A 27,306-nucleotide genomic window follows, 5' to 3' on the forward strand; every position below is an offset into this window, starting at 1 on the left:
GAGTGTAGCAGCGAACTGAAATCACACCTAGCACAAGAGGTCCACTTGGTATGCAAAGCAAGTTTTTATTATTAAAATAGCCCCTGTTTAATCATTAGTAATATTTAATTTAGTATCTGTTTCAGAAGACAAACCTTGAGGCCTTATTTTGATTTATCTGAAGAAAATGAAGAAAAACCAGCAGTGTTGTACCATCAGGCTGTGATTTTTAAATTTTCATTTACATTCCATTCTTAATGAAAAAACACAACAGCTAGGCAGTATATGAAATGCAGCTCAAATATAGAGATTTTTTCTTATTATATTTCTGTTTTTTAATAAGTTTTATTAAATAGCAAGTGTATACTGTAGAAGTACCGTATACTATTTCAAGTGAAACAATTATCTGTTCAAAATTCCTAAGTGACATTGAACAATATTTAAAAGATGGTCAATGATAAAGATGGTTTAAATTGTGGCTCATCATAGTTCTTGGTATATGTCCCAGTTTTGAATTTCATTGGTTTTGCAGGACAGGGTGAAAGCTTCCCCTCCCCGCCAGTAAGATTGTATTAACCTTTGAGAAGTGAGTGAATTTAAATAAATTTGACAAACCTTTGAAATACGAAGTGGTCATATTTGATGGGAGGGAAGCCAAAAAATACAGAAGAAATATTTGGTATAACACTACTCTGCATTGATTGATGGCCTTGCAAGTTCACCTATTGGGGATTGATGAGAAGATGGGCATCATTTAAACACATTGTTGTGTATTCGCAACCAGGGTGGTTCAAGAACAAAGAAATGGTGGCTACTTTTTCAATTAATAGATGTGGGTAAAATGGGGTTTCTAAATCATGCTTGGGAACCAAATGGTGCTAGTAATTCTTGATCGATTAACACAGAGGTCTGATTTATATGACTCAGCCCACAGATAAATCTGTTTTTCTTGTAAATGATTCAGTCACATCCCATCATGGTTTAAATGCACTTAGCACATCTCTGTCCATTCATGTGTAGCAACAGTGCACCAGTGATCAGTGCACACCATTAGCATGCTATAAAGGTAAAGGGTAAAGGGACCCCTGACCATTAGGACCAGTCGTGGCCGACTCTGGGGTTGCGGCGCTCATCTCACTTTATTGGCCGAGGGAGCCGGTGTTTGACCGCAGACAGCTTCCGGGTCATGAGGCCAGCATGTCTAAGCCACTTCTGGCAAACCAGAGCAGCACACGGAAATGCCATTTACCTTCCCGCCGGAGCAGTACCTATTTATCTACTTGTGCTTCGTGCTTTCGAACTGCTAGGTTGGCAGAAGCAGGGACCGAGCAACGGGAGCTCACCCCGTCGCGGGGATTCAAACCGCGACCTTCTGATCAGCAAGCCCTAGGCTCTGTGGTTTAACCCACAGCGCCACCCGCGTCCCCTTAGCATGCTATGCTATCTCTAAATGTGGATGGAGCCGGTAGATGTGGTAAGTGCATAGGGGAAGGCCTACAGCTCAGGGCTAAAGCCTCTGCTCTGCATGCAGATGGTCACAGTCTTTCAGGTTTCAACCCCTGGCATCTCCAGGTAGGGCTGGGAGAGACCCCTGCCTGAAATCCTGAAAAACCCCTGCCAGTCAGTGTAGACAAAATCAAGGAACATGGAACTTGCTATAAGGTAGCTTCCTATGTACCTAAATATGGTGTGATATTTATCCATAAAGTTTGTGGGCCGCTTTTTACCTCAGATGTTGTGCGTGTACACAAACATGTCTATTTAAACCTCAGTGGCTGCTTTTGGGAGAGTGGAGAGCAATTCTGGTTTTGCACCGGTCATTTGGCCCAGAGCGTAGCAGCTAAGAGACTGATAGAGAAAGTGCAACCCCAGTTGTGATGCTGGAGGGGGTTGAAATGAGCAGATGCAGCCCTCTTGCCGGGCTGTGCTGTTGCAGAGGCCCCTGTGGACAGAATGAGGCTGAGTGGATCAAATTGAAAAATTAGTTTACTTTAGTCTGAAAAGGACATAAGTGAGAAGTGAAAATACTCCAGTAGCCCATAAAAACTGGACAGATAATTGTAACTAATTAATTCCCCCTAATTCTTTCCTATGGTTATTAGACTTGCCAAACTGAATTGTGCCTGAAGCAAAAGTTGGAGGCAATATGGCTTCTTCTTTGGACAAAATATTCATGTCAAGTGATTTTTTTTAGAGAAGTGGGGGGAGGGATTTAGATGGGCTGGGAGGTTGGGTTGCATAACCCTAGATTGCCCCTGAATTTAACCTAAAGCAAAAATATTGAATCAGGCATTATAAATCAATAGGTAAAATCAATGTGTGAATGGGGGATTGGGACTGGATCCACCAGTCGTGGCCCTGACCTCCACATATCGATTATTCCTTCTGCACAAAATCTGCATCAATAGGTTCTGGACTAAAGTAGATGTTTTGAATGCAATTAACATGCACATTTAAGTAAGTAGCTGCCACAGTGAAGCCTCCAAGTCTTGCAGGTGGGCAAGGGAAGCTTCACTCTTTTTCTCCTAGCTGTGATCCTGACCAACATTCCTCTCCCAAATGTCTGTTTGCATTTCAAGCGAAATTCCCCTCCCCCCCCATCCCAAGACCTTGCTCAGACTTTCCTGTGGCTGATGTTTACATAACAAAAATGATACATGATACATGTTAATTACATTCATGCAATTAATGTCACGTCTAATTTCTGCGTGTGCAATCTGCATCCTTTTAAAATGTGTACACAGAATCAGATGTACCGACCAGTTAACACAGGGAGGTCCGGGATGAGGCCAGTGGGCACTCTCTTGATTCTCCTTCCATGTGTTAAGTTTCAGAATTTCTAAATAGGGTAAAGATTAAATCGGAACATCCGGCTTGAGCAAAACCTCTGAGAAATCTCCGGGGAAGTTTTACAGCAAGGCTATCAATATTTCTCAGATGAGACTTGACCTGTCCCTGTCTATTGTAAACATATGATGTACAACTAGATTCACTATTGTGCTAAATTATCTTAGGGCATATCTTAATGTTCTGTGATCCTTGCATATTGTACACACCTCCACAAAGCATTGCTTATTTCTTTTGCAGGCACCCTGACAGGCTTGCAGCCCTTTGCAAAGTATGCTGTAACCCTAACGGCCTGCACTTTGGCTGGCTGTACTGAGAGCTCGCATGCCTTGAACATCTCCACTCCACAAGAAGGTAAAGTAATTTCAAAGGTCTTGACTTCCACATTTCAGTCATGAATAATAAAATAGGAGAGGAGCTAAATGCTGCAAAGCCATTTGCTGGAAAACCCCAACCTAATTTGATGACAAAGTGCATTGCCAGACCATAATTGCTCCATTTTTTGGGGGGTGCTAAAATGAATCAAACTCCATACCCTTTAATGACATGCATCTTTAATAGCTGTAATGCAGATTAATGGGCTTTTTAATTGCTGTTACATTGTTCATGCAAGAGCCTTGTCATTAATATGAAGCATCTGAAAGATTAATGAAAGCTTCCTCATTTTACTATGGCTCAGAAGTAAATCTAGAGACAGTCTGACTAAAAAGAATTGATTGTATGGCACAGTATGAAATTGAGAATCAAATGGTTGATTTCCATGGTCTCTTTTAACTGCTAAACACCAGCACAGGCAACAATTATTTCAGCCTGATGGAACCTCAAAATGCCAATCGGGCCGTTTATTAATCTGTTGTACTTGAAACTTAAAAGTTGCAAGCATAAATTATCATTTCTGAAGCTGGTATTAAGCTCAAGAGCAGCAAGAAAGAGATAATATGTTCTGGTTTTGCTTTTAGAGACTAGCTCAGTAACTTCTATGTATCAATTACTGAGGAAAGGGTTCTCAAAAGATTTGCAGGATATTTATCTTAAACATAAAAGAAAATAACTTGAGCCAGATTGTAAAATTTCACCAGTCCATAGCTTTCCCCATGAAATCAAAATTGCTTGTTTTCTTGATGGCAAATTTATGCTACCATAACAGAAAGTAGTACCTGGCCCTAATATTGTTTCAAAGAAGGCCTATAAGTTAACACAACCTTCTTTGTTTCATGTATGGATGATTTTCTTTTAAGAATTTACCTTCATAAAAGTTTACCTTCAAGTGATGCAGTAGCAGAAGGTGATGCTGACATCCTAAGGAGACAAAGTTCACACCCCAGGCTGTTCATATCTAGAACAACAGACGGTGGAATTTCCTCACATTCACTTTTACCTCCTAATCTGCCATAATAGATCATTCACTCTTATCACCCTAGATAGCTGCCTAATAATTTTAGAATCTGCATGCTCAAAAGAAGTGTGGCTCATCTCTTTTCTCTAAATTGTTGCTTCTGAGTTGGAGTTGGAATTGTTATTGCTGGCATTCGTCTGTCTCGAGAAACTCATCGGGTAGGCTTAAAGTGAAACTCCTCCCCTGCTAGCAAAAAAATGCAACCCTCCAAATTTATTTTACCTATTTTTATTTTATTCAAAGATTTATATTCCACCCTTGAAATAAAATTTACCAGGTCATCTTATACAACTCTGAATTAAAATACTAAAATACAAAGTTGCAAGAACAAAGCCCCCAAAACAAAAACAAAATTCTGGGTTAAAGACTTTGGTTATAAAGCTTTGTAGAATAAAAGCCTAGTGCCAGAAAGATAACAATGTAGGTGAATAGGGTGCTCTATAGGCGGTGTGCCACCACCGAAAAGGCTCTATCTGTGCTTTCTACCTGCCATAATTCATTTGAAGCAGGAACCCAGATATCCTCCAACCATGACCTCAGTGTACCTTCAGAAGTAATCTACAAGTGGTTGCATGCTAGTTGTGGGTAGGTGTGGCATAAGCAAGCAGTGGGCGTGGTCATAGCCCAAAATGGGTGGGGCCACCCATTCCTCCCTCTCTCTCTCTCCTCCCTCTCCCTATCTGACACCCCCAGAGGTTTTAACTGATTGATTGCAGGTGGTTTTGAATTTATTTATTTATTTCAGCAAATTATATACGGCTTAATTATAATTGTCTTGGTGCAGTGTACAGTGAACTCAAATACAATAAAGATACAAATCAGTTAAAACCTATAAAATCAGAAATGACTTAAAATGGCTGCTGAACTAAAAAGGGCTTCAATATGCACTTCAACAAGGAAATGAGTCCAAGGCCACAAATTGCCCATGCCTGATGTACTGCCAAGGTGATATGGGACAAGGCAAAATGGGTTGCCAATTCTTCCTCCTCGCAAATAGCCCCCCTTATTTTTGAGGGCCAGCATTGGGAGGTATGCCTTGGCTGCCAGACCTGCTGGCTCTCAGTAGGGGAAGGAGCTTGCAGTCTTTTCTAGAGAGGACTATACACTCATGGCTTTTGCAAGACTGCTTTGCAGACAAAAATAGTGGGGTTTTTTTGCTTGCAAAGGCTGTGTGTCTGCTCCATTTGGGATTTGAATCATTCCAAATTATTTCTCGAGGTTTTGTGAGAATTCATAAGGAATGATCATGAATCTGCATGCATTCATTACAAGCATATCTGAGTGTAATCCATTTAACTCCAGCCATTCCCAAAAGTTGAATCAAAAACTCAGTCATAGAATCATAGAATCATAGAAACATAGAATCATAGAGTTGGAAGAGACCACAAGGGCCATCGAGTCCAACCCCCTGCCAAGCAGGAAACACCACCAGAGCACTCCTGACATATGGTTGTCAAGCCTCTGCTTAAAGACCTCCAAAGAAGGAGACTCCACCACACTCCTTGGCAGCAAATTCCACTGTCGAACAGCTCTTACTGTCAGGAAGTTCTTCCTAATATTTAGGTGGAATCTTATTTCTTGTAGTTTGGAACCATTGCTCCGTGTCCGCTTCTCTGGAGCAGCAGAAAACAACCTTTCTCCCTCCTCTATGTGACATCCTTTAATATATTTGAACATGGCTATCATATCACCCCTTAACCTCCTCTTCTCCAGGCTAAACATGCCCAGCTCCCTTAGCCGTTCCTCATAAGGCATCGTTTCCAGGCCTTTGACCATTTTGGTTGCCCTCCTCTGGACACGTTCCAGTTTGTCAGTGTCCTTCTTGAACTGTGGTGCCCAGAACTGGACACAGTACTCCAGGTGAGGTCTGACCAGAGCAGAATACAGTGGCACTATTACTTCCCTTGATCTAGATGCTATACTCCTATTGATGCAGCCCAGAATTGCATTGGCTTTTTTAGCTGCCGCGTCACACTGTTGGCTCATGTCAAGTTTGTGGTCAACCAAGACTCCTAGATCCTTTTCACATGTACTGCTCTCAAGCCAGGTGTCACCCATCTTGTATTTGTGCGTCTCATTTTTTTTGCCCAAGTGCAATACTTTACATTTCTCCCTGTTAAAATTCATCTTGTTTGTTTTGGCCCAGTTCTCTAATCTGTCAAGGTCGTTTTGAAGTGTGATCCTGTCCTCTGGGGTGTTAGCCACCCCTCCCAGTTTGGTGTCATCTGCAAATTTGATCAGGATGCCCTTGAGTCCATCATCCAAGTCGTTGATAAAGATGTTGAATAAGACCGGGCCCAAGACAGAACCCTGTGGCACCCCACTAGTCACTCTTCTCCAGGATGAAGAGGAACCATTGATGAGCACCCTTTGGGTTCGGTCAGTCAGCCAGTTACAAATCCACTGAGTGGTAGCATAGTCAAGACTGCATTTTATCAGCTTCTTTACAAGAATATCATGGGGCACCTTGTCAAATGCCTTGCTGAAATCAAGGTAGGCTACATCCACTGCGTTCCCTTCATCTACCAGGCTTGTAATTCTGTCAAAAAATGAGATCAGGTTAGTCTGACATGACTTATTTTTCAGAAATCCATGCTGACTATTGGTGATCACAGCATTCCTTTCTAGGTGCTCACAGACTGTTTACTTAATGATCTGCTCCAGAATCTTTCCTGGTATTGATGTCAGACTGACTGGGCGGTAATTATTTGGGTCCTCTCTTTTCCCCTTTTTGAAAATAGGGACAACATTTGCCCTCCTCCAGTCTGCCGGGACTTCGCCTGTTCTCCAGGAATTCTCAAAGATGACTGCCAGTGGTTCTGAGATCACATCTGCCAGTTCTTTTAATACTCTTGGAGGCAGTTCATCTGGCCCTGGAGACTTGAATACATCTAAACTAGCCAAGTATTCTTGTACTATCTCCTTAGTTATTCTGGGCTGTGTTTCCTCTGCTGAATCATTTGCTCCAAATTCTTCAGGTCGGGCATTGTTTTCTTTATCGGAGAAGACTGAGGCAAAGAAGGCATTGAGGAGTTCAGCCCTTTCTGTGTCCCAAGCCTGGGCAGTGTGTATGGAGGTCCTGGGCTGCCCAGACACCAAGACCCCCCTCTTGACCTCACTGATGTGGTTCAAATGAAAGCAGAGCAATACATCTGGCACCAGCTTGGCTGCAGGAGTTGGCTGGAAGGAGGCATACAATATGCCATCCAACCATTTTAGGAACTCCATTCTGGATTTGTGTAGCATTTACTGCATATGGTAATTCTCATGCAGACTGGCTTTTAGTTCCTTAATCATCACTATTTGTGCACTGTTTATATGAATCTATGCACAGATGCCATTCACAAACATCAGTTCTAGGTTACTTTGAAATGTATCTTTCAGTATTTTCTATTTATTTATGTATTTAAAATAATTCATATCCTGTTTTTTTTCTCTCCCTGAAGAGAACACTATAGCATACAATAAAGAGTAAAAAGCAATAAAATGTCTACTAAGATACTAAAGTCCCATTCCAAATCCCTAAATCCAGTTAGCATCTAGAGTCTTCTAAATGCACTCACTGATATTTTAGTGAATTGATAAGTTAATGCTCTGCTACTATTTGTCAATGAAAATTAGATTATTTGTGGATGGCTTTGAAAAAACAACAACAAATTGCAAATACATAAATATGGAAGTCAAGCATTACCATGGACTTTACTAAATATAATAGTATCTGAGGACTTCTTTTGTAAAGCATTTAGCTCTTATTTTTATCTTCTAAATACTTGCAGTAGTGTAAACAAGCATTCTATAGGTGATTTGGAAAATAATCTCATTTATGCAGATGTATTGTCATGTATATAATGATTTTTTTGCTTCACAAAAAAATCAAATAAAGCCATGGGGAACATGTGTTTTATCCCTCAGAAGGATTGGACACAAAGTCAATGTAAGCAGTTTCTATTTTGGGATGCTCATGTTGCATGCATAGTAACAATCCACTGATGATACAGAAGAATGACAACAATCATACCCTCTAGCTTTCATCATTTCCCCATTGAACCATTCATCATTTAACATGCACATTGCCAACCAGTATTGGCTGATGCTATGCAAAAGGCTTGTGAATGATCAGGCTGCACTTGGATCAACAAGGCTGTTCCACAGCTTAGAGCAATGACAGAAGATTGCAGAGACCCTCTCTGGCATTGATCAGAGTGGAGTTCAGTGTAAATAGCTATGGCATTTAGGTTTTCTCTCATCCATTCCGACTGGATCAGGCCCTCCTTGCTTCTGCTTGAAGTCTTCTACACAGAACTGAGTATGCAGATTGCTTAGTAGTATTTCTCATTGACATAATTATATTAATTATTTCTTCTACACCAACTTTGTGTACTTGTCAAAATGGAAAAGCAGAAAGTACTGCACCATTGTACCTACCTGAATGGTAGTCTTCCTTGTCCAATGTTGCATCGCTGGGTTGGGCTTACTTGTGTCTCTGGTGGACGACGGCAGGAGTACCTTTCACAGGAAAGAGGCTGGCCCATCTTCCGTTTTGTGTACTGGGGGGGGGGGCAAGGGTAGCTGATCTCCTCTTGTCTCTAGAGCAATGGGCCCACTTGTCCTATCTGGGAAATCCCTTCTCTCACAGATCATAGGAGAGGGAGCAGTTTGGACCTCTTAGTTGTACCTGTAATGATCCCCTGGTACCAAATGGATAGCGGCTGCAACTGCTGCTGCAAAGGGCCACTCCAATTTCCTGGTTGCGGGTGGCGGCGATTGATGCCCATGCTTGTAGAGTTTCCAGGAGACTTTTTAGCATCCTAGCTGCTGCCAATCCCAGCTTTGATCCACTACTGTGGCCCACAACTATGATTAGTGAAATCAAATAAACATTTTAGCTGGGTGGAAATACCTTGGGAGAGCCTGGGGAAGCTGCCCACTTCTCTTTCTTCCTAAGTCAGATGGTGCAGAAGGAGGGAAGGGGAAGAAATACTTAAAACTACTTTTTTAAGAAATAAAAAGACAGTAACTTATAAGAGGGCTAAAAAGTGAAATGAGAAAGAATAAAGTAAGCCAAGATGAAGAAATAAGAGGAGCCAAAGGGAATGTGATTGCTTTCTTGAAGCAGGAGTGAAAAACTGAAGAGAGGGCAGCCAACTTCCTGACAAAGCTACTCCTGCCTTCGTCCTCTAGAGGTGCAAATAAGACCAACCCAGTGATGCTACACTGGCAAGCACAACTGGGGTTTTTAATTTTATTTTTTTAATACATTTTCAATATATGTTAATTTTATATTGTTAGGTCTAACAAAGTCTAAACAATTAGCTGTCATTATCTTAAATTTTATTACAGATTTCAATGTAAAGTCTACTTTAGGTGTTATAATTTTTCCTTCATTTCCCTCCCACAGCTCCACAAAATGTCCAGCCACCTACAGCGATTTCATTTCCCACATCTCTGTTCCTGAGTTGGGCTCCACCAAAAACACCAAATGGGATTATAACACAATATTATTTATACATGGATAATCAGCTTATTTATACTGGAAATGAAACAAAACATATTGTCAAAGGTGAGTTATTTTTCAGAGTCCTGTATGGAATACAATGGAGAAGATATATTTTCACCTTGTGTTTGGCATTTTAGACTGATTAACCTTTCTGAATCAAGCATCAGGCAATGCGCAATAGATATGCGCAGGATATTCAATTCCAGTCCTGCTTCCCCTGTTTTTCCGCTACACCACTCCAATAGTCAGCCATCGTTAGTACTTTTGTATACCTCAGGCTTTCTTCTTGCTTGCTGATACCTTCACCACTTCTGCATGGATGATGCTGTTTTGGGTTCACAGAACTAGGATAATCACTGTTCTTATTTATGACATAGAACACTGTGGACTGGTTCACATAAGCCTGTTTGACCACAGTACCAAGGAGGTGACCTGCATGGCTGAATGAGCCAGCACAAATCAGTTGCCATAGATTTTTATATTGGGGAAAGGCCTTTTATGTTGGTCACAAGCTGAGTCAGTGGAAGCAGCTAGGTCAGTTTAAAATTTCCTACAGTGTATCATCAATGCTAGATTCACCCGCCCAGCCACTTGGCCCAGGAGGTGCTGGATAGTGGTCACTGCTAATGGGTTCTGCCAGGATGCTAGAGGTTTGGCAGCTGCCTGAGGACACAGGATACAGATGCACCTGCTCATACAATGTGGAAGGATGCGTCCTACTACTCTCACTGCATTAGTCTGGTCTAGAACACAGGACTGAACTATTAGTTGCACTGACTCACCACCCCGTTTTTATGGGAAATATGTGTGAATTGGCCAGAATCTAAATACTCTGGCTTAACTAGTTTGTGGGACAAAACGCAACTCATTTTCTGATGATACAGTTTCTTTAAATGTGTGGCATTTCTGCATTTTGAGTTAGTGCAGGAAAACTTAGAATGCATTCCGTTAAAATTTCTTGCCGTGCACATCCCATAAGCTACTAGTGTGGTGGGTCACTTCTGACACTGAAAAATGAGCCCAGTTAGAGAACCCCCTGAAGGCTGTTGATGTATACTATAATAAATAGTGCACACTTTAAGTCAAACTTTTTCATTCTGTATTCAAAGGTAATGGATTTTCCGTAACCATAGTAACCTTGGTGTATTTCTAGATAAATACATGAGGTATATACATTTTGGTTTTATTTTTGAATATAAACTACCACATTATGTATTGCTAATAATATGAAAAATAGGATATAGGTTCGCATAATGACAGTTTAAACTAGTATGCATTTTTCTTCTGCAAAAAAATAAATATTTATCAAATGTGTAGGTGCAATTAATATCCCCCCTCCAGGTTTTCCTATATTCTTGTAGTGTCGTTTATCTTTTGGGGCTTTTTTTTCTCTTTCAAGATCTCCATCAATCTTTTTTGTGTGTGCTCGTGTGTGTGCTGTCTTATTCTTCGGTTTCTAAGAATTTGGAATACAGACTGGTGGTAATATTATCATAAAAAGCATTATTAAAAGATCTGTGGGGAAAATGTTCTATGATGCAGTTTGAGGACGATACAATTTATATATTTATAATTTTATGCCACTTTTCTGTGAAACAGGTGAAAATGCTTTTGCAGTAAGACTAGGCAAGCTAGTAGTAATTCTTGTGAGATATCAGCAAAAAATTCAATGTCAGTAATCTCAATAACTACTTTAGGTATTTCCCAAGAGCTTAGAAATGCCCAGTGGAGTTAAAGAAAAACTTTCCCCCTTTAAACAGCGCAAAGCACAGTACTGTATCACAAACCACTTTTGAAATGCTCATCAATATCCAAGAGACTTACCAGGATATAGTGTAGGTAGCTATTTGAGAAACTCAAAGCTAAACCCTTGTGGGTCACGTGGAACTAGTTGTACAGTTCTTTGGACTCAGGCCACTGTGACCGACAGCCTCTACTTGAGCTAAAGAACTGAATCTAGTAGGATGTAAGAAACAAACTATCTAGACTTGTTGCTGGCATGCAAGTGGTGACAGGAGCAAGAAGCAATAACTATAGTGTCTGTTCCTCTTATCATCTCCCGGGGGGGGGGGGGTGGCTGGGCAGTTTGAACCCAAAGGGATGGGAGAAATGTATAGGCAGCAGAGCAGAGGTAGGCCCATGTGTGTGATGGGTCCTATTAAAGGCATCTTTCCCAGTGACCCCCCAAATCTTGGGGCTGACACTGGTTGTCCAGGTTAACTTTAACTGCTTTGAGCTTAGCCAGGCTCATTCTCAGGAGGGGAAAAGATAATTCTTAGGCTCCCAGGTGAGCTGTTTGTTGAAGATTTATCCTAATTTGTTAGCTCAAAGTTTGTTTGGAGGTTAGATGACCGGCTCTTTATTCAGCGTTCATTCTTGTTTGTTTTGGGAAGGAGGATATTAAATGATATCACATCAAGCTTTATCCCACACTTTCCAGTGCATACCCCATCACTTTCCTTATCGTTGAAACCTCCCGTATTTTTCATGGGCTGTGTGTTTTTTGTGCAAGAACTCCAAATCAGCTTGAATTATGCAACTAAATTTACTGGTATACGAATCCCATCTGGAAACAGTGGCAGCCTAGAAGCACCCTGAGCCAATCCAAATCATGCCTTTCGATCTCAGCCATCACATGAGTAGCAATGCAGCTTCTAAATGATGAAAAGGCCATCAAGGGAGAAGAAGGGGAAAAACTGTGGCCAATCCAACTGTAATCCTATGTGTGCTTTTCTGGGAGTAAACTCATATTGAGTTCAGTGAGACTTTCTTTGGAGGAAATATTTATGGGGCTGAACTCCAGTGCAGAAGGCTGGTTGTGTTGTTGTGTCAGATACATTATTTCGCATTATGAAACTGGGGGAGCCAAGCATGAATACACTAATAAGGGAAAGGTGTACTTGGCATGTGTTTCAAATTAATGCATAGTTTAGATTGGGCATGCACCTTAGAAATGATAACCCATTTACACACACCTCAAATTCATCATTTGGATGAATTCATACAAACACACCTTGATTTTGAAAGATGTCGCTATGACAACTAACACCAGTGTATACCATATTTACTTGAGTCTAATGTGCCATTGAATCTAATGCACACCTTAATTGTCGCAATGTAATTTGGCCAAAAAAAGGTGAGCATTAGATTCGAGTAAATATGGTATTGTTACATGCCACCCCGATCTCTGCCATGCAGTAGCAAGCTTCCATGGATTCCAATTGTGTATTCAGGGAACGGTGGAGGCTGTAGCGTTTTAAGATATTTGGTTTATTTTACACCCATATACACCTGGATCTGCACAGAGAAGAAGAGTCCATAGCATTATGAGTGCCTCTCCTTGCTTCTTCCACAACTTCAGCCAGCTTGAATCCAATGCAGCCACACATGCTCTTCAGTCTCTTGGTTGCAGCCTCTCCAGTCAGCAGCCAAGATAGTTCTGGTCTTGGTTATCCTCCTTCTTCCCAGCACACCCCTCATCAAAACGCAAACCTCCTTCCTGTTACCTTTGTCATCTTGTTTCAAAATCTTTCTGCAAAAGCCATTTCTTTCCCATGGCATCATGCCCCCTATCACTTTGGCAACCTGCCAATTCTCCTCTCTCTGTCCACTCCACAGAGCCGGGGTGTGTGTCTGTGGGAAGGACAATGTCCCTGAATGCCCCAGTATTGTTTCTTAAAGTCTCTGCACTTAACTAGCCTGGCCAGGCATTAGCCAGCTCAGGGATTCCTGTCTGACACAGTTCTGCAGCTTACGTTTCCCCTCCTACCCCAAATATTAGATAGATTGTGATATTAATTTCTTAGGTTTAGGAGGGTTCCTCCCACAAACTTATAACTACAGTATGTAGAAAGAACATCATGCATGTGTTCACAATACACCATACAACCTGCCCTTTTTATTGCTTAAGTTTTGTGAAAATGATAAGAAACTAAATCACCACTAACACCCCACCATTACAATGGGTTGATTATGCTGGGTTTATGGAATAATCAAGCATCTCACTTAGAGTTATAATGCAAACATAAGATGGCATAGTCTGACTGACAACAGTGACATCGCCATTGATCGGTGCTGAGTGTCATTAATTCTACAGATCTGGGATGCAGATTCAGCATGCCCGAAATCAAAGGGCAAATCGGGCTAGCTGAGTTTGGCATATCAGTGTTTTAGCTTGAAAACAGATGGATTTAGGCCATTTACTTGGTGTAACATTATGGGGATCAGTAGAGAAGAGGCGTATGTCTATTTGTGGCATGTCTGCTGTATCACTTCCTCTAGCCATGCATTTGGGCAGTGTTAAATAAAATCTCCTTATTTAAAATCCTTTTAAATAGTGTTTAAATATTTCCTGCTGATACAATCTGCTAAAGTGGTTATCCTTGCAACAGATTTCAGTTAACCTTGTCGCAGATACTAAGCCCAAAGCTTCGTTGACTTTTAGGGGCCTTGATTATGGAGCAAAACCTAATGGTGTTATTATAAGACCACAGCTGGACAAGCTTCTGGAGTCCCTTGTCCTTTGATCAGATTTGGGTAACATAATGATCCAGGGGAGAACACACACACTGTCTGTGCCTCGACTGCTGAGCACTTGGCTACGAGGAAAACACTTTCTAAAAATAAGCACAGAGATAATGACACAAAAAGGTTTTACCAAAAACCTTTGTCAGAACATTCACAACCATATGGTGGTAAGAAAAGGCAACTTCATATATTGGTTACAGCTCTAGATTATGACACTATTGTGTTTTTGTTGTGCATTTATAATGATTATTTGTATTTGTGAGGCACTTAGATCATAATCTGGAAAAACCAGTACTGTATAGAAATGATGATGACTAGGGTTCAAGGAGGAATCCGTTTTAGCAGTTTTATGCACAGCATTTGGTGATCCCAGCTTGACAGAGCTTTGGAATGGTCATATTTATTGAAATATAATAAGAGCCGATCAAACAGTGAGAGCAGGTGACCTTACTCATTGTGTAAACGGGGAAGCATCCCTCTCACATCACCTGGGTAGGTCAACTGTTGCATACAGTGACTTCCTAAGCTAAGATTGGGGTATGTGGGATCTGAACATGTACAAAGTGGCCTTGCACCAGTACATTTCCCCTATTGTACCTGCCCAGCCCTGTGGACACTCCAGACCACTCCCAATCTTATAGCTGTAGGCGAGGACTGTGGTGTGGCCACAACCCTGTAATACCCCATGGAGGCATACTATGGCCTTAATTTGTTCTCCTGTCCCACACCAAATGCCAGTGCAACCATCCTTCAGGTAAGGGATGGGGGTGGAGCAAATTTGTTCCCACTAATGTCTATCTATCAGCCTAATCTACTTTATGGGGTTCTTTACGGGATTCTTTTAAGGTAAGATGGAATAACCCATGTAAATACATAACTTCTCTTCACCAAAGTGTGCTTGCAACAATGGTAGCAAGATGGTGGAAGGAAGATTATTTCTGAGGCACATGAGAATTGCTGGGCTTCATCTGTCTTTTTATGTCAGAGGTTTTCAATCTTTTTGAGTCCATGGCTCGCTTGACCAACTACATTCTTTCCTCTGCGGGGAAACACACTCTGAGCCTCAGAAGTCCAGTTATGTTACCCCTTGCCTGCAGAGCTGGCAGTCCCTCGTGCCTTTTTGAACACCCTCCTTTGTGGAGTGTTCCCTCAGCCTCCTCTCCTCTCTCCTCTCCTTGGGAGTGCTCTGGGCAGCCACCCCTGGTCTCTGAGGAAGCACCCCCGCCCTGCCCCGCCCCAAAGAGAGGTGCTTCCTCGCGCCACGCCACAGGGACCTGGGAAGAGGATGCCCCCAGCCTTAGTAGCTTGACAGAGATGGCTGAAGGTGAATGTGAAGCCACCATCTTACTCGCCTTGAGTGGCAGCAGTGGACACTGCTGGGCCTGCATAGCGGAAAGGCTGCCCTTTGGCTCCAGACACTTGGTTCTCAGGCAAGCATTGCACACAGCAAGCAGAAGAAAGGCCAGCGCAGTTCCTGCCTTCCTGTCCAGCCTCCCACTTGTCTGTCTGTTCCCAACAGCAAGGACTGGCAGACAGAGTGGCTGGGCTCCCTCACCCACTTGCTTGCTTACTCTGAGGCCACCTCAGCTCAGCATCCACTGGTCAGCTCCAGAAGAACCATTCACCTGGGGAGCTTGTAGTCAGGGCCACTGCAACACAGCCATGCAAGCCTATGGGAGGCAGAGATGCACAAGGACATCAGAAGAGGGAGGGGAGACTAGTGTTGCCGGTTGTATCCCTGACCATCATTCAAGGCACCCCAGGGTGCCATGGCACACTGGTTGAATGCCATTGCTTTATGTTCTTAGGGAAAACCTTTGCAACCAGAATTTAAACAATGTCTCAGCAGCCATAGAAACTCTAAAGCAGGATACTGAGGCTAAACTGGGGAAACCTAGATGCTTTTACATGCATTTGCTTTTAACAGGAATTTACATATCTATTTTAATTATGTTTTCAGTTATGCCACTCTAAGGTTTTAAGCAACATGTTTCTTTTAACCTGCTTTAACGAGCTCTTTTAAGCTTCAGATTCTATTTAAAAATGAACCATTCTAAAAATTGAATTTCCATGGTAAGGTCTTTCTGTAGTTTCTTTTACATTTCCTGGAATCAAAAGCATTGCATTAATTAGTTTGCACAGTAAGCAACAACTTGCAGAGTAGATGATCCTAGAATTACTGGGCAGTGGCTAATGCTGTAAAACAGAGTGTTGTACTGGGAAGTGGGAATGTAAACTGGAAATGAAGAATTGTGTTTGAAGGAAAATAATGTTGTCAGTGTAGATATTACAGGCACTGTGTAATATATAGATATTACAAGAACTGTGACCTATATAGCAGGATAATTATTGTTGGCTGGCTGTTAACCCCTGGGCTGTAACTGAACATTACAGGTGTATCACATCAAATACACCTGCTGCACTGGGGACTCTACCTGGTCTAGGATGGTAATGAATGATGGCAACACAACCAGTGGATGTAGTAGAGACCCAAAAGCAATAGTTTATTATCGTCCTCTAAAGATTTAACATTTAACAGTATTCTCCTGTGAGGCACACGGGGAATAATATTACACATTATATGGAAGTTTCCACTTACTGCTGAAGGACGCAAATCACCCTTGAAGCCATTGGAAGTGTTAGCTGTTTCTGGAGGGAACCTGAGCCATTCTCTGCTACCGTGAAGTTACTGGAAATTGTGCAACTGAATTGAGAAGCAGGGTCATTCATATGCTGTGTCTAAATTTCTCATTTGGCTCTACTAGAACATGTCCTATGCATTCTCTCTCATTAAGCAACAGAATATACTGTGGCATAATAGTATTACAGAGGTATGTTAACCAAGCGTTAGTGGGCTATCTTCTTTAAACTCTTTCCCATCCTTTAGAAAATATATATGTGTTCATAAGTATTAACTGTCCAAGGCTACATTTTATGAAGAGTTCCATTATTCTTCCTTCTGTATTTTTTAAATGTTTGAGTAGAAAATCTGCTTTAAATGGAAATAATAAAGTAAAGTAGGAATTGCAGAGTTAATAAAATACCAAGCTCTTGGGTCTTAAATATCTGCATAGTGTCCAGTCACGGTGAATGTGCTAGGTTGGACTTAAGGCATTGCAACTGGGACCTATAAAGAGTGTGATGACCTGGCCCTTAAAGGGTATGCTTCCTAGTCCTTTCACTCCAGGTCAATTGCCAGTTTATATCCTCAGCAGGTCACACACTCCTGGGAATTTATACTTTTCTTAGATATTGACAGCATTATTCAAGGTTGCTATTTTTATCAGGCAAAAAACTTAAAGTACCTTGACGTTCAAAAGCATTCTAAACCAAGTCTGTGCCATTTTCAAATTTACAATTACATTTTGAAATTTACAAGCAGAAATGTTGTAAGCTATTAGACCCGTCCTCTAACAGTATTTTGGTTCTATGGAGGGGAAAAAAGAAAAGAATTCTCACTCAGAACTATAATTTTCTTCATAAATGAAAATTGAGGCCAGGAAAGGCAAGTCCTTTCTTTCCTGCTATGTGGAATATAGCTGGCTGATGAGAGCAGCTGAATATCAGCTTGGTTTCTGGTTAAGGGATCAATATAGCAACTGTCCAGCAAGAAGAGTACCCACTTGGTCTTATTAAGTGGCAACAAAGAACATAGCACAGGCAGTTTTGCATGCCACGAGATTCAAGGTATATACGCTTTGATAATATACCAGCATGCCTAAATCTGGATGCTGGGGGGAAACGCTTCTTAGTTTGATTATATGTTCAGAGACAGTGAGGGCAGGATCTAAACAGCTGCTTCAGGTGAGGACAAAGGCTTTGCACACAGTGGGATTTTGATTGTTTTTCTTTGAAGCCAAAAGTGGTTTGCAAGTCAACACAGGAACACAATTTAGTCCAAGATGCGTACACTGCTTTGGCATGTGGAACTAGTAGCATGGCTGCTGCCATGGATCCCACCCAGAATGTTAGAGAAGTATCCTCATATTTTGAAAACCTGCTGGTTTACATTTCAAAGCAGAGATGAGAAACTTTGGCCCTCCAGATGTATGAACTGCAGATTCAGTCATCTCTGACCAGTAGCCATGCTGTCTCGAGGTGAAGTCCAAGAACATATGGAGGGCCAAAAGTTCCCCATCCCTCTTCCGAACTATGCAGAAACAAACAAACAAACAAAAATATGCATTAGCCAAACTTGCTGATTCAAATTTACAGTATATTTAGATGCAAAAGACCATAAGAGCTGTAAAGAGAGTTATAGCTGTGTTTTCCTGCTTGAACAACCCCTGCCCTGCACTGAAGCACAGCTAAGCTTGAAACTAGGTTTTTGTACCAATCATCCAAATTGTTTACATAAAGCCCCATAGCATTTAAGTTAAGTTCTGTTTCCCATGATGTTCAACTATTACTCTAAAATATGGTGTTATATGTCTTCCTCTGATCAAAGCTTATTGCATAACCTGCAGTTTAGCTTCAAAAGTTGTTACAATTTTATAGGATGGATATATTCATAGCCGTCATACGGATATATACTTACCATATAAATTTGGTTCTAGTTAAAGATGATGCATTACAAAAAAGAATAAATAGTGCACAAGCACTAAAATTAAGTGAACATAAATTGAAGTATGTAAGAAAAACATCAGATTAGCATTCTTTAAGTAAGGCATAAACTTAATCTTTTTAGATGGTTATCATGAAGGAGATGAGGAAAGAGAGTTCATTACTGTTCCAATGATGGCATTACTGCAAATACTAAACTCCATTATTGCAGATGCACAGTGTAAATGCAACTTCAGCCTGCTGGTATTGATTTCTTTTTATGCCATTCCTAGCAAATGTATATGGTGGCATGTAAATAAACATCTGGATTCATAATTTAAGGAATGGTGTTGTTATTTAATCATCCCAGCAAAGTACTTAGTGACACGAGGTCTGCAGACGTAAGTAGAAAAAAAAAATAGTGAGCTAGAGAAAAAGCAGATTTTAATGCTGATGAGACTGTATTGCTGTGGACCCCGTAGCTAAAAAGCATGCCCTGAAATATCTTATAATTTTATGATAATTATGAGGCACATAGCTAGTGGGACTGTGGTTACAATCAAACACAAGACCTAAGCATGCTTTCACCCATTGATTTAAAATAGGATTAAGCTTGCTTAACACAGAGTTGGTTCTGTACACGGTCTTTGATTATTAGATCAACCAGCTTTAATCTAGACAGAGGGACCAAGCTATTGCTTGGTACATATTTGCCATTCTGTGGTTCCACCCAGGGTCTACAATGCTTGTAAACTGTCTGTTGGGATCAGGCAGCTCTTACAGAGTGCTTCCATTACAGAGCTTTGTAGTTCTGCTACTTTGGCGACTCAACATTCCTGATGACTCATGTGATCCAAAAGTACTGTGTAAGTTTTAAATTATAAATGGAGCCACTGCCGCACAAAAGTATTTTATGGGAAATTACTTTGCTTTGAAGTGTGGGTGTGAGTTGGAACAAACATATGAACTGACCCTTGGTTCTGCATTTCTGCCGCCACCACCCACACTCATCCTTAAATCCCTCAAAAGGTTTTCCAAGTTTTGTAAGATGGACCCCAGTTTTGTGTGATTTGTTACTGGTACTGAGCAGGCAACTGCCGAGGAGGCAGAATTGCACAGCTCCAACCTAATGAGAAAAATATTCTGGGGAAACACAACTTAACCACCCATTCCAGACCTTTAGAACAAGATGTTGCCTCTCTCATCTCTGATCACTCCCCTTTCCCCTTGTTCTGTGCCAGTCTCTTCCATTCATTTATGTGGAATATGGCAAAGAGGATACAGTCTGGAAAACATTTCGAGGAACCACGATTCCTTACCTTGCCATGTACAACAAGATGCAAGGGACAGAAATGCAATAACATTTTGCCTAGGCCAACAAAATAGCTTGAGTGAGCACCCTAGGTTCTTCATAGAACATGAACCCTGATTCACAAGCTGGGGTGGCAGAACTGAACATAGCCAAGTAGGCATATTGAAGTTCTTCATTATGAGCTAGTTAATGTGGCTTGGTGCAACAGTACAGTCAGTAACTAATGATATAAATTAGATGTGAGGAACCTTTGGCCCTCCAAATGTTGCTGATCTGAAGCTCAATCCCTGACCATTGCCCATGCCCGCTAGAGCTAATGGGCGTTCAACAACTTCTGAAGCACCAAAGGTTCCCCATTCGTGATGTCATTCTGAGTTATAGGGACAATACAATGCTTGACCTCCTGTATCTGGAGTTAGTGCAAGATAGTGGTTTAATAGACTGGGCTCCCTGATTCAGGAAGTCTCTGGTTCAAATTTCACATCAGCTATGAAATCAACAAGTGGTCTTAGACAAGCCTCTTTTTCCCCTCTCCCTTCTGCAACAGGCAGATAATACTGACATATAATTGTTGTAGGGAGATACTTTGAACGCTAAAGTACTGTAGGGGCAAGTCTTTGTTAATCAACTTTCAACTGAAAGTTGCCTTTGGTTCTCCCCCGCCCCCCCCCGTAATCTAAAATATGCACTGACTTTTTTAAATTATGAGAAGGATGCAGATACTGATGTGTAATCATGTTTGATCAAACAGTGAATTATTCTATATATTCAGTACAAGCAGCCTTCATTTTCACATTAAAATATTTTACACTATTATAAATCTTCGCCCCAAAAATAAGTTTAAAATTGGTTTTAATTAGATGCATAGAAAAAGGCACACCATGTGTCAGATATTTAGGGTGTTTGGATAATTGAGACACACATAGCTCTCTTTAAACATTAAGGTACAATGATATTTTTCCTTCTGTCAGCTGAAATGTTTTGGACTCCTGTTGTGTTGTTGGCAGGAGTTAATATGATTGTTCCAACGGCACACCATCATTTTTCCTTGTAGTGTTAAGTTGCACTAGGAATGTGAATCTATGCATAATTGAAGTCTTTCTGTTTAAATTTATATGCAAATATAACTCACAGTGAATGGCAGTTGAACAATGCTGGAAAATGCTCAAAGCAGTATAAAACGTAGGGAGAAGAAAAATGAAAAGGTGAAAAAGTCCACCTACACATTAGTAATATGAGAGTGCTTTTCTTAAAAAAAAAAGATGGTGCTTTAGCGTAACTAGAAAGCCGGAAAGCAAACTCTTTCTGGTGTATGGGAAAGTTTAAAAAAAGTGGAAAGTAAAATTTTGGTACCAAGCATTTCCAAAAGATCAAAGGGAAATTTCAAGGGACTAAATGATTGATTTCAGCTGGATGAAATTCGTGAAATTACAAGGAATCTGATTTCTTTAAGGTGGTAGTCCCAGAGGATGCTTCTCTAGAAGACACGTCAATAATTACAATTCTAGTGTACCTGTCAAACCAGAGAGACTACAGAAGCTACTCTTTTGATGAATCCACTGCCACTTCTCTGCCCTTCCAATTCAGCATTGGTTTATATAAGAAAAATGAATATTCTGTAGTCATAATGAAGTTATGGAACTCTGTCTTCTGCCTATCCATTCACCCATGGGTGTGTTCTACATTGTTCCCCTCCCTTATTCCCAGTGCAGACAAATCTTAGTAAGAGATTAAATCATGTTATAGATCAGATATCCTGTAGGGTTGTTCATCTAGTGTCTCATGCTTCACTCACAAAGAAATAAATGGTAAATGTTATTTTAGCTCCAATAGTATCATCTGCAGATAATGTATCTTTAAATATGGGTTCTAGTTTGAACCCATATTTAATGAGAATACCTTGGCTGCGCTGATGGGAGCATGAAAGTTTTTCACTCTCTTGTTAATCTTATTACACCCCTCAGCTATCTAAATTTTTAAGTCATTTGAGGATCCAGACAGGGTGGAACAACACTGAACTTGATAAATTAATAAAATTGGCTATTTCTACATTTGTTTCTGTGACTTCGTTCATTTGGCCAGATAAAATCTAACAGTACAACACAAACTAAGTGCATGGTGAAATAAACTTTCACAGTGTTCCTCTTATTCTCAGGGTTATAGGTTTGAGCCCCACTTTGGGCAAAAGATTCCTGCATTGCAGGGGGTTGGACTACATGACCCTTGTGGTCCCTTCCAACTCTACAATTCTGTGATTCTATTATTCAATGAGTAAGCCAGCTAAGTGTCTCTTTACAGAGGGAGTTGCACAAGTACAGTGGTACCTCGGGTTACATACGCTTCAGGTTACATACGCTTCAGGTTACAGACTCCGCTAACCCAGAAATAGTACCTCAGGTTAAGAACTTTGCTTCAGGATGAGAACAGAAATCCGGCGGTGCGGTGGCAGCAGGAGGCCCCATTAGTTAAAGTGGTGCTTCAGGTTAAGAACAGTTTCAGGTTAAGAACGGACCTCCGGAACGAATTAAGTACGTAACCAGAGGTACCACTGTACTATAAAAAAGACCCAGTTAATGTTTAGTGTGGGGGTTTAACACTGAAGTGGAGAAGCATGAACCTTATAATGTTAGTTCTGTCATGCAACCAGAGGTAAATTGCTTGTGGAAATGTAAAATAGAGAGTTGCATGGCTGAGTGGAACAAATCCTTACTAAGTATGATAAATTCAAGGAGGGCCAGTGTGCTGTTGTGAATGCAAACACTGGACTTGGTCCAGGGAGACCTAGGGTCAAATTGCCACTCAGCCCTGCAGCTCACTGGATGACTGTGGGCCAGTCACTAACTATCTCTAAGCAAAATTAACCAAAGTGGATTGTTGGCAGGATAAAAGATTATGGACACCGCCTTGTTGAACTCTTTAGGGTTATCCAATATGATGTCCCACAGGTATTGGGATACAACTCGCACCATCCCTAACTATTGGTTATGCTGGGTGGGGCTGATGGACGTTGCAGTCCAACACTACCTCTACCCCTAATTTGGAAGAAATGAAACATACAAATAAATAAACTGCCTACTGATATAGTGTTCGAATGTTTTAGGACGGGCCATGTTTGTTTCTTCCAAATTTAGTTCTTCTTGTATTACTGTCTGGGATGGCTTGATATGGCCATTGCGAAGAACACTAAAATATTTGTTTAACCAGTTTCCAAAAAGAGGAAGCTGTTCTAACAACTCACTTTAATTGATAAGAAGTAATCAGAAAGCTCCTTGCTTGGTCCCCAGGAAAGCGAGCAAAAAGAACGGAAGCATGGAACAGAGGGAATTGAAAAATATCCCTTGATCTGCATGCTTCAGATTGGGGAATTCAGAAGTCTCTTAAGGGTTCGCCACTTGTGAATTATGCATCTCACACTCACTACTAGGCGTAAATGCATAATTCTAATCTGTTCTTATTATTTATTTATAACACACCGGTAGAATGTAAATTGTCTGCCTCCTTTGAGCAAGCTTATCATGCCATTTAAGGTATGCAGATATTTCAGGGGAGTCTACATAGACAATTTGCCTAGGCTAGCACATTGATTCCAATTAAAGGGCATATAAACTGCTAATGATAAATTAAACTTGTTCTCCCCAGCTCACAGGTGGGCTGCACAGGGGGTGTTGCAAGAGAAAGTCAACAGAAAAAAAGTATTCATCCTGAAATAATATACACAATGTATCTTAACCACTCTGGTTTTAATCCCCGCCTGCTTGCTTTTATAGTACGCAGTAAGGAACAATATTGCATATGGATGGGGAAACAGCAGTTGCCTACCTTCTGGCAGGGACGTTTGAGTCCATTATGGACGGGGAAGAGGAGCAGGTAAAAATGTATGGATCATGACAGCTTATAAGTGGCTTGATGTTGACCTCTTCTTCCATTAAAAAGCTAGTCGGTTTCTAGCTAGTCAGCCCAATACTCATTGGGATGGGGGCAGGATTGCTAGGGTGGGACTATCCGGGAGATTAGTTCACACCTGTGAAACTGCAGCCCTGTTCAGGGAAGTTTTTAATATTTAACGCTGTATTGTTTTTAATACTTGATTGGGAGCCGCCCAGAGTGGCTGGGGAAACTCAGCCAGATGGGTGGGGTATAAATAATAAATTATTATTATTATTATTATTATTATTATTATTATTATTATTATTAAAATGAACCCCAATCCAGGCAAAAGGCCATTGTTCATTTTGCCTTCCTCAACAATCTACCCTTTATGAAGAGGATTTGTCTTCCTTTACCATAGACATAGGTTGGTTGCTGACTAATGGAACTGGAAAAGTTTTTGTTTGTTTTTTAAGCACACTTTTGGGATTGGCAAACATTGGTTATAGATTCTTACTTTCCTCATAGCAATAAGTTTTTTTAAAAAAATAAAGTTCAAGAGTTTAGTGTTCATAACATCACAACTGGGCTTGGTAACCAAGCAGGGAGATATTTTCAGGAGGAGCTAAGCAGATGGAAGCCTGTGTGTGTACAGGCAAGTACATCATATGGACTGGCTTGCAATGCACTGTGTCTATGGGCAACATGGAGAAGCTCACGCTGTCTGCTGTCTTGTAGCATATTTCTACCTTGGTTGATGCAGCAGGTAGGCATTGGTTTCCCCTTAGAGCAGTCACATCAAATTGGCCTCTCTGCCTACTTCACACTAAGTCAATGGAAGCAATCAAAATTTGTAGCTGTTTTCAGCGCAGCTCATTGTTTCTCTCCTGACTATCCTTTATCTCGCACTTCCTCCCAATTGAGGATACAACCAGAGCTCTGTACTATGATGGTCCAGAAATGACTTGCATGTATTACAGGCAACTCCCAATTTACGTGGGGATTGCATTCCAAGGCACTGCGCGTTTAAGTAAAATTGCATATATTTGAAACACCATAGAAAAACCCTGCAAACAGCCTGACCCCATTCTGTTCAGGTCACTTCCGGGTTTGACATAATGCACGGGCAGAGGCGGAGCTAGCTGCTCCAGCACCTGGAGCGGCGCACACCCGGGGGGCTGGTCCATGGGGGCGGGGCGAGTGTCCCAGGGGGCAGCAATGTCACCCCCCTCAGGGTTGACACCTGGGGCGGAACGCCCCCACCACACACCCTTTCCTCTGCCAGTGTGCACGTGTATGGTCGCGCACACATTGGACATGCCTAAAACGGTCGCTGCCTGTATATTATTTCTATACTGCCTAAAAATTAGTTGTTTTTAGTTATAGCTCCAGTGTATTTTGTACACAAGAGATATATATGAGTACTGTATTCCTGAACATAGGTAGTAATAAGGAGGAAGTGGGAGGTAGGGGACTTCCTTGAACATTAAAAAGAATTTGGTGGCATTTCTTCAACTTGCCTTATCCTTCAGTACCCAACCTAGCTTTTCTAATCTATATACCTTTCTTGTTTTCCATCCTTTCCCTATCAATCCCAGTCCTATCTTTATTCAAATATTTTAAAAAAATCAAATACTTCAGTTTCTGTGTCTTAGGTGGAATCCGCACACACACTAGAAAGGTTGTAAAAATACTTTTAAAAAAAAAAGTTTTGAAAAATATATTGAATTTGCCATAGCGCACAATCGCCATCTAGAGTCACATTTGTATAATGCACTTTACAACACACTTAAAACATTTTTTTTGCAGCTGTGTGACTGAGTCATTAGTCTTAGTTACATAGGCAGCTTCACAATTCTCTTATTTTACCACCATCACCTTTTTTGGCCTGATTTTTAAGGTTAGGTTTGCATTTTGTTTACAGCTGCGTTCTGTTTTCTGTGTTTGTCTTTACTATTACTTTATTTTGCTAGTTCTTTATTCCCCCCAAAAAATCAGACTTTACTTGTGGCTAGCACAAAAATTCCTACACCAACTCTCTGTAATTTGACTGGGTTAATCCCCTTTGGAGGTGCTACTCTGTCTCCAGATTCCATGCACCTATTTGATAAAACAAAGAAGTTATGGGGAATTTTGTTTTTTTTTGGGGGGGAGGTCTACTGTTAAAAGAAAATTTATTCTGGACACTTGAAAAAGTCATCAAGGGTTTTTGCGCATGTGTTCAGCAGGAATGCTTGAAAAGTCCTACTGACTTTGGTGCTCCCATTTACCTTCTCTCGGTGCCAATTATTTATTCACTTCTTATTTTACACTTCTTGTTTGATGTGTGAACTGTTTGGGTGTTGGATTATGCAACCGGATTTTGCTTGTCAGAACAAGGTTGTAGCACATCAAGGAACAGGTAAATCTGTTCAGCTGAATAGAATGTGAAAGGAGCATTTCCCCAAACGTGCTTTAGAATGGAATCCTCAGCTATAGCTGACCTCTGCTTACTTCTACAACAGTCGACCATGATAGATTGCATTACAGCTTCACCATCCTTTGTTCTGTCATTCAGTCCTAATTTACTGCTTGTAGCGCACAGGAAGCCAAGGCTAGCTGGAAACTTATTTTCAGTGCCAAAATGGGAGCATACAAAATAATAATTAGGATGAGAATGCCTTTGAACATGCACAGAATGTCTTCCACTGAAGAACCATAGCCAGTCTCTATTACTGTGGAATTATGAGAGCTAATCTTGCAAGCAGGAGAGTCTGAGCTCCACATATGTTGCAGGGAGGGAGGCAAAGACAATATTGGGTTGTTAGATTAGGTTTATTTACATAATGTTTCCCACACAGAAGTCAAGAAGCTATTTACAATGAGCATAAAATACCATAATAAAGATGCACAAGTAGAAAGCGACTACAAACATCCAACCATTGGTGCTGCCCGGGAAAACAAAAAAATGGCTGGTGCTGATACGATGACAAAGCTGGCACCAGGTGGGTCTACCTGGTGAGAACATTCCATAGAAGGTGGGCAGCATAAGAAAAGGACCATTCTTTCCTCACCATCTTCCAGTCCTCCTCTCTGGTGTAGCATTCGGAGAGCAGCCTGCTCCTGTCCCAGCTGGATTCCCCCCTGCCCAGCACCTACCAACTGCCCTGCAGGAACTATTCCAGGAAAAAGAGGGGAGAGCTGATTATAAGACCAATGGTCTGTTCTTACTCCATCTGGACCAGCTTTGTTTTGTTTTGTTTTAAGTGTGTCATTTTATTACCTCAAGGACCGCCTCTTCCCATATAAACTGACCTGACTCTTCGTTATTCATCTGAGGCCCTCCTCCTCCTCCTCCAT

At 41.1% G+C, this 27,306-nt stretch overlaps 1 protein-coding gene across 7 annotated transcripts in view; it reads left to right on the forward strand.

The window, feature by feature from the left end:
- Window positions 1-27,306, forward strand: part of USH2A (usherin) — a 432,455-nt gene that overhangs the window by 161,156 nt on the left and 243,993 nt on the right. For all 7 annotated transcript variants that reach the window (XR_014545784.1, XM_083604668.1, XM_083604669.1 and 4 more), the window contains 2 exons: window positions 3,067-3,180; window positions 9,621-9,782. Coding sequence is in view for 6 of the 7 variants with exons in the window: in XM_083604668.1 (XP_083460794.1) it covers window positions 3,067-3,180; window positions 9,621-9,782 (276 nt within the window). In the remaining variant the exon portion in view is untranslated. The remainder of the gene's footprint in view (window positions 1-3,066; window positions 3,181-9,620; window positions 9,783-27,306) is intronic.

This window comes from Podarcis filfolensis, assembly GCF_964270895.1.
Source record: "Podarcis filfolensis genome assembly, chromosome: 3".
Classification (NCBI taxonomy): Eukaryota; Metazoa; Chordata; class Lepidosauria; order Squamata; family Lacertidae; genus Podarcis; species Podarcis filfolensis.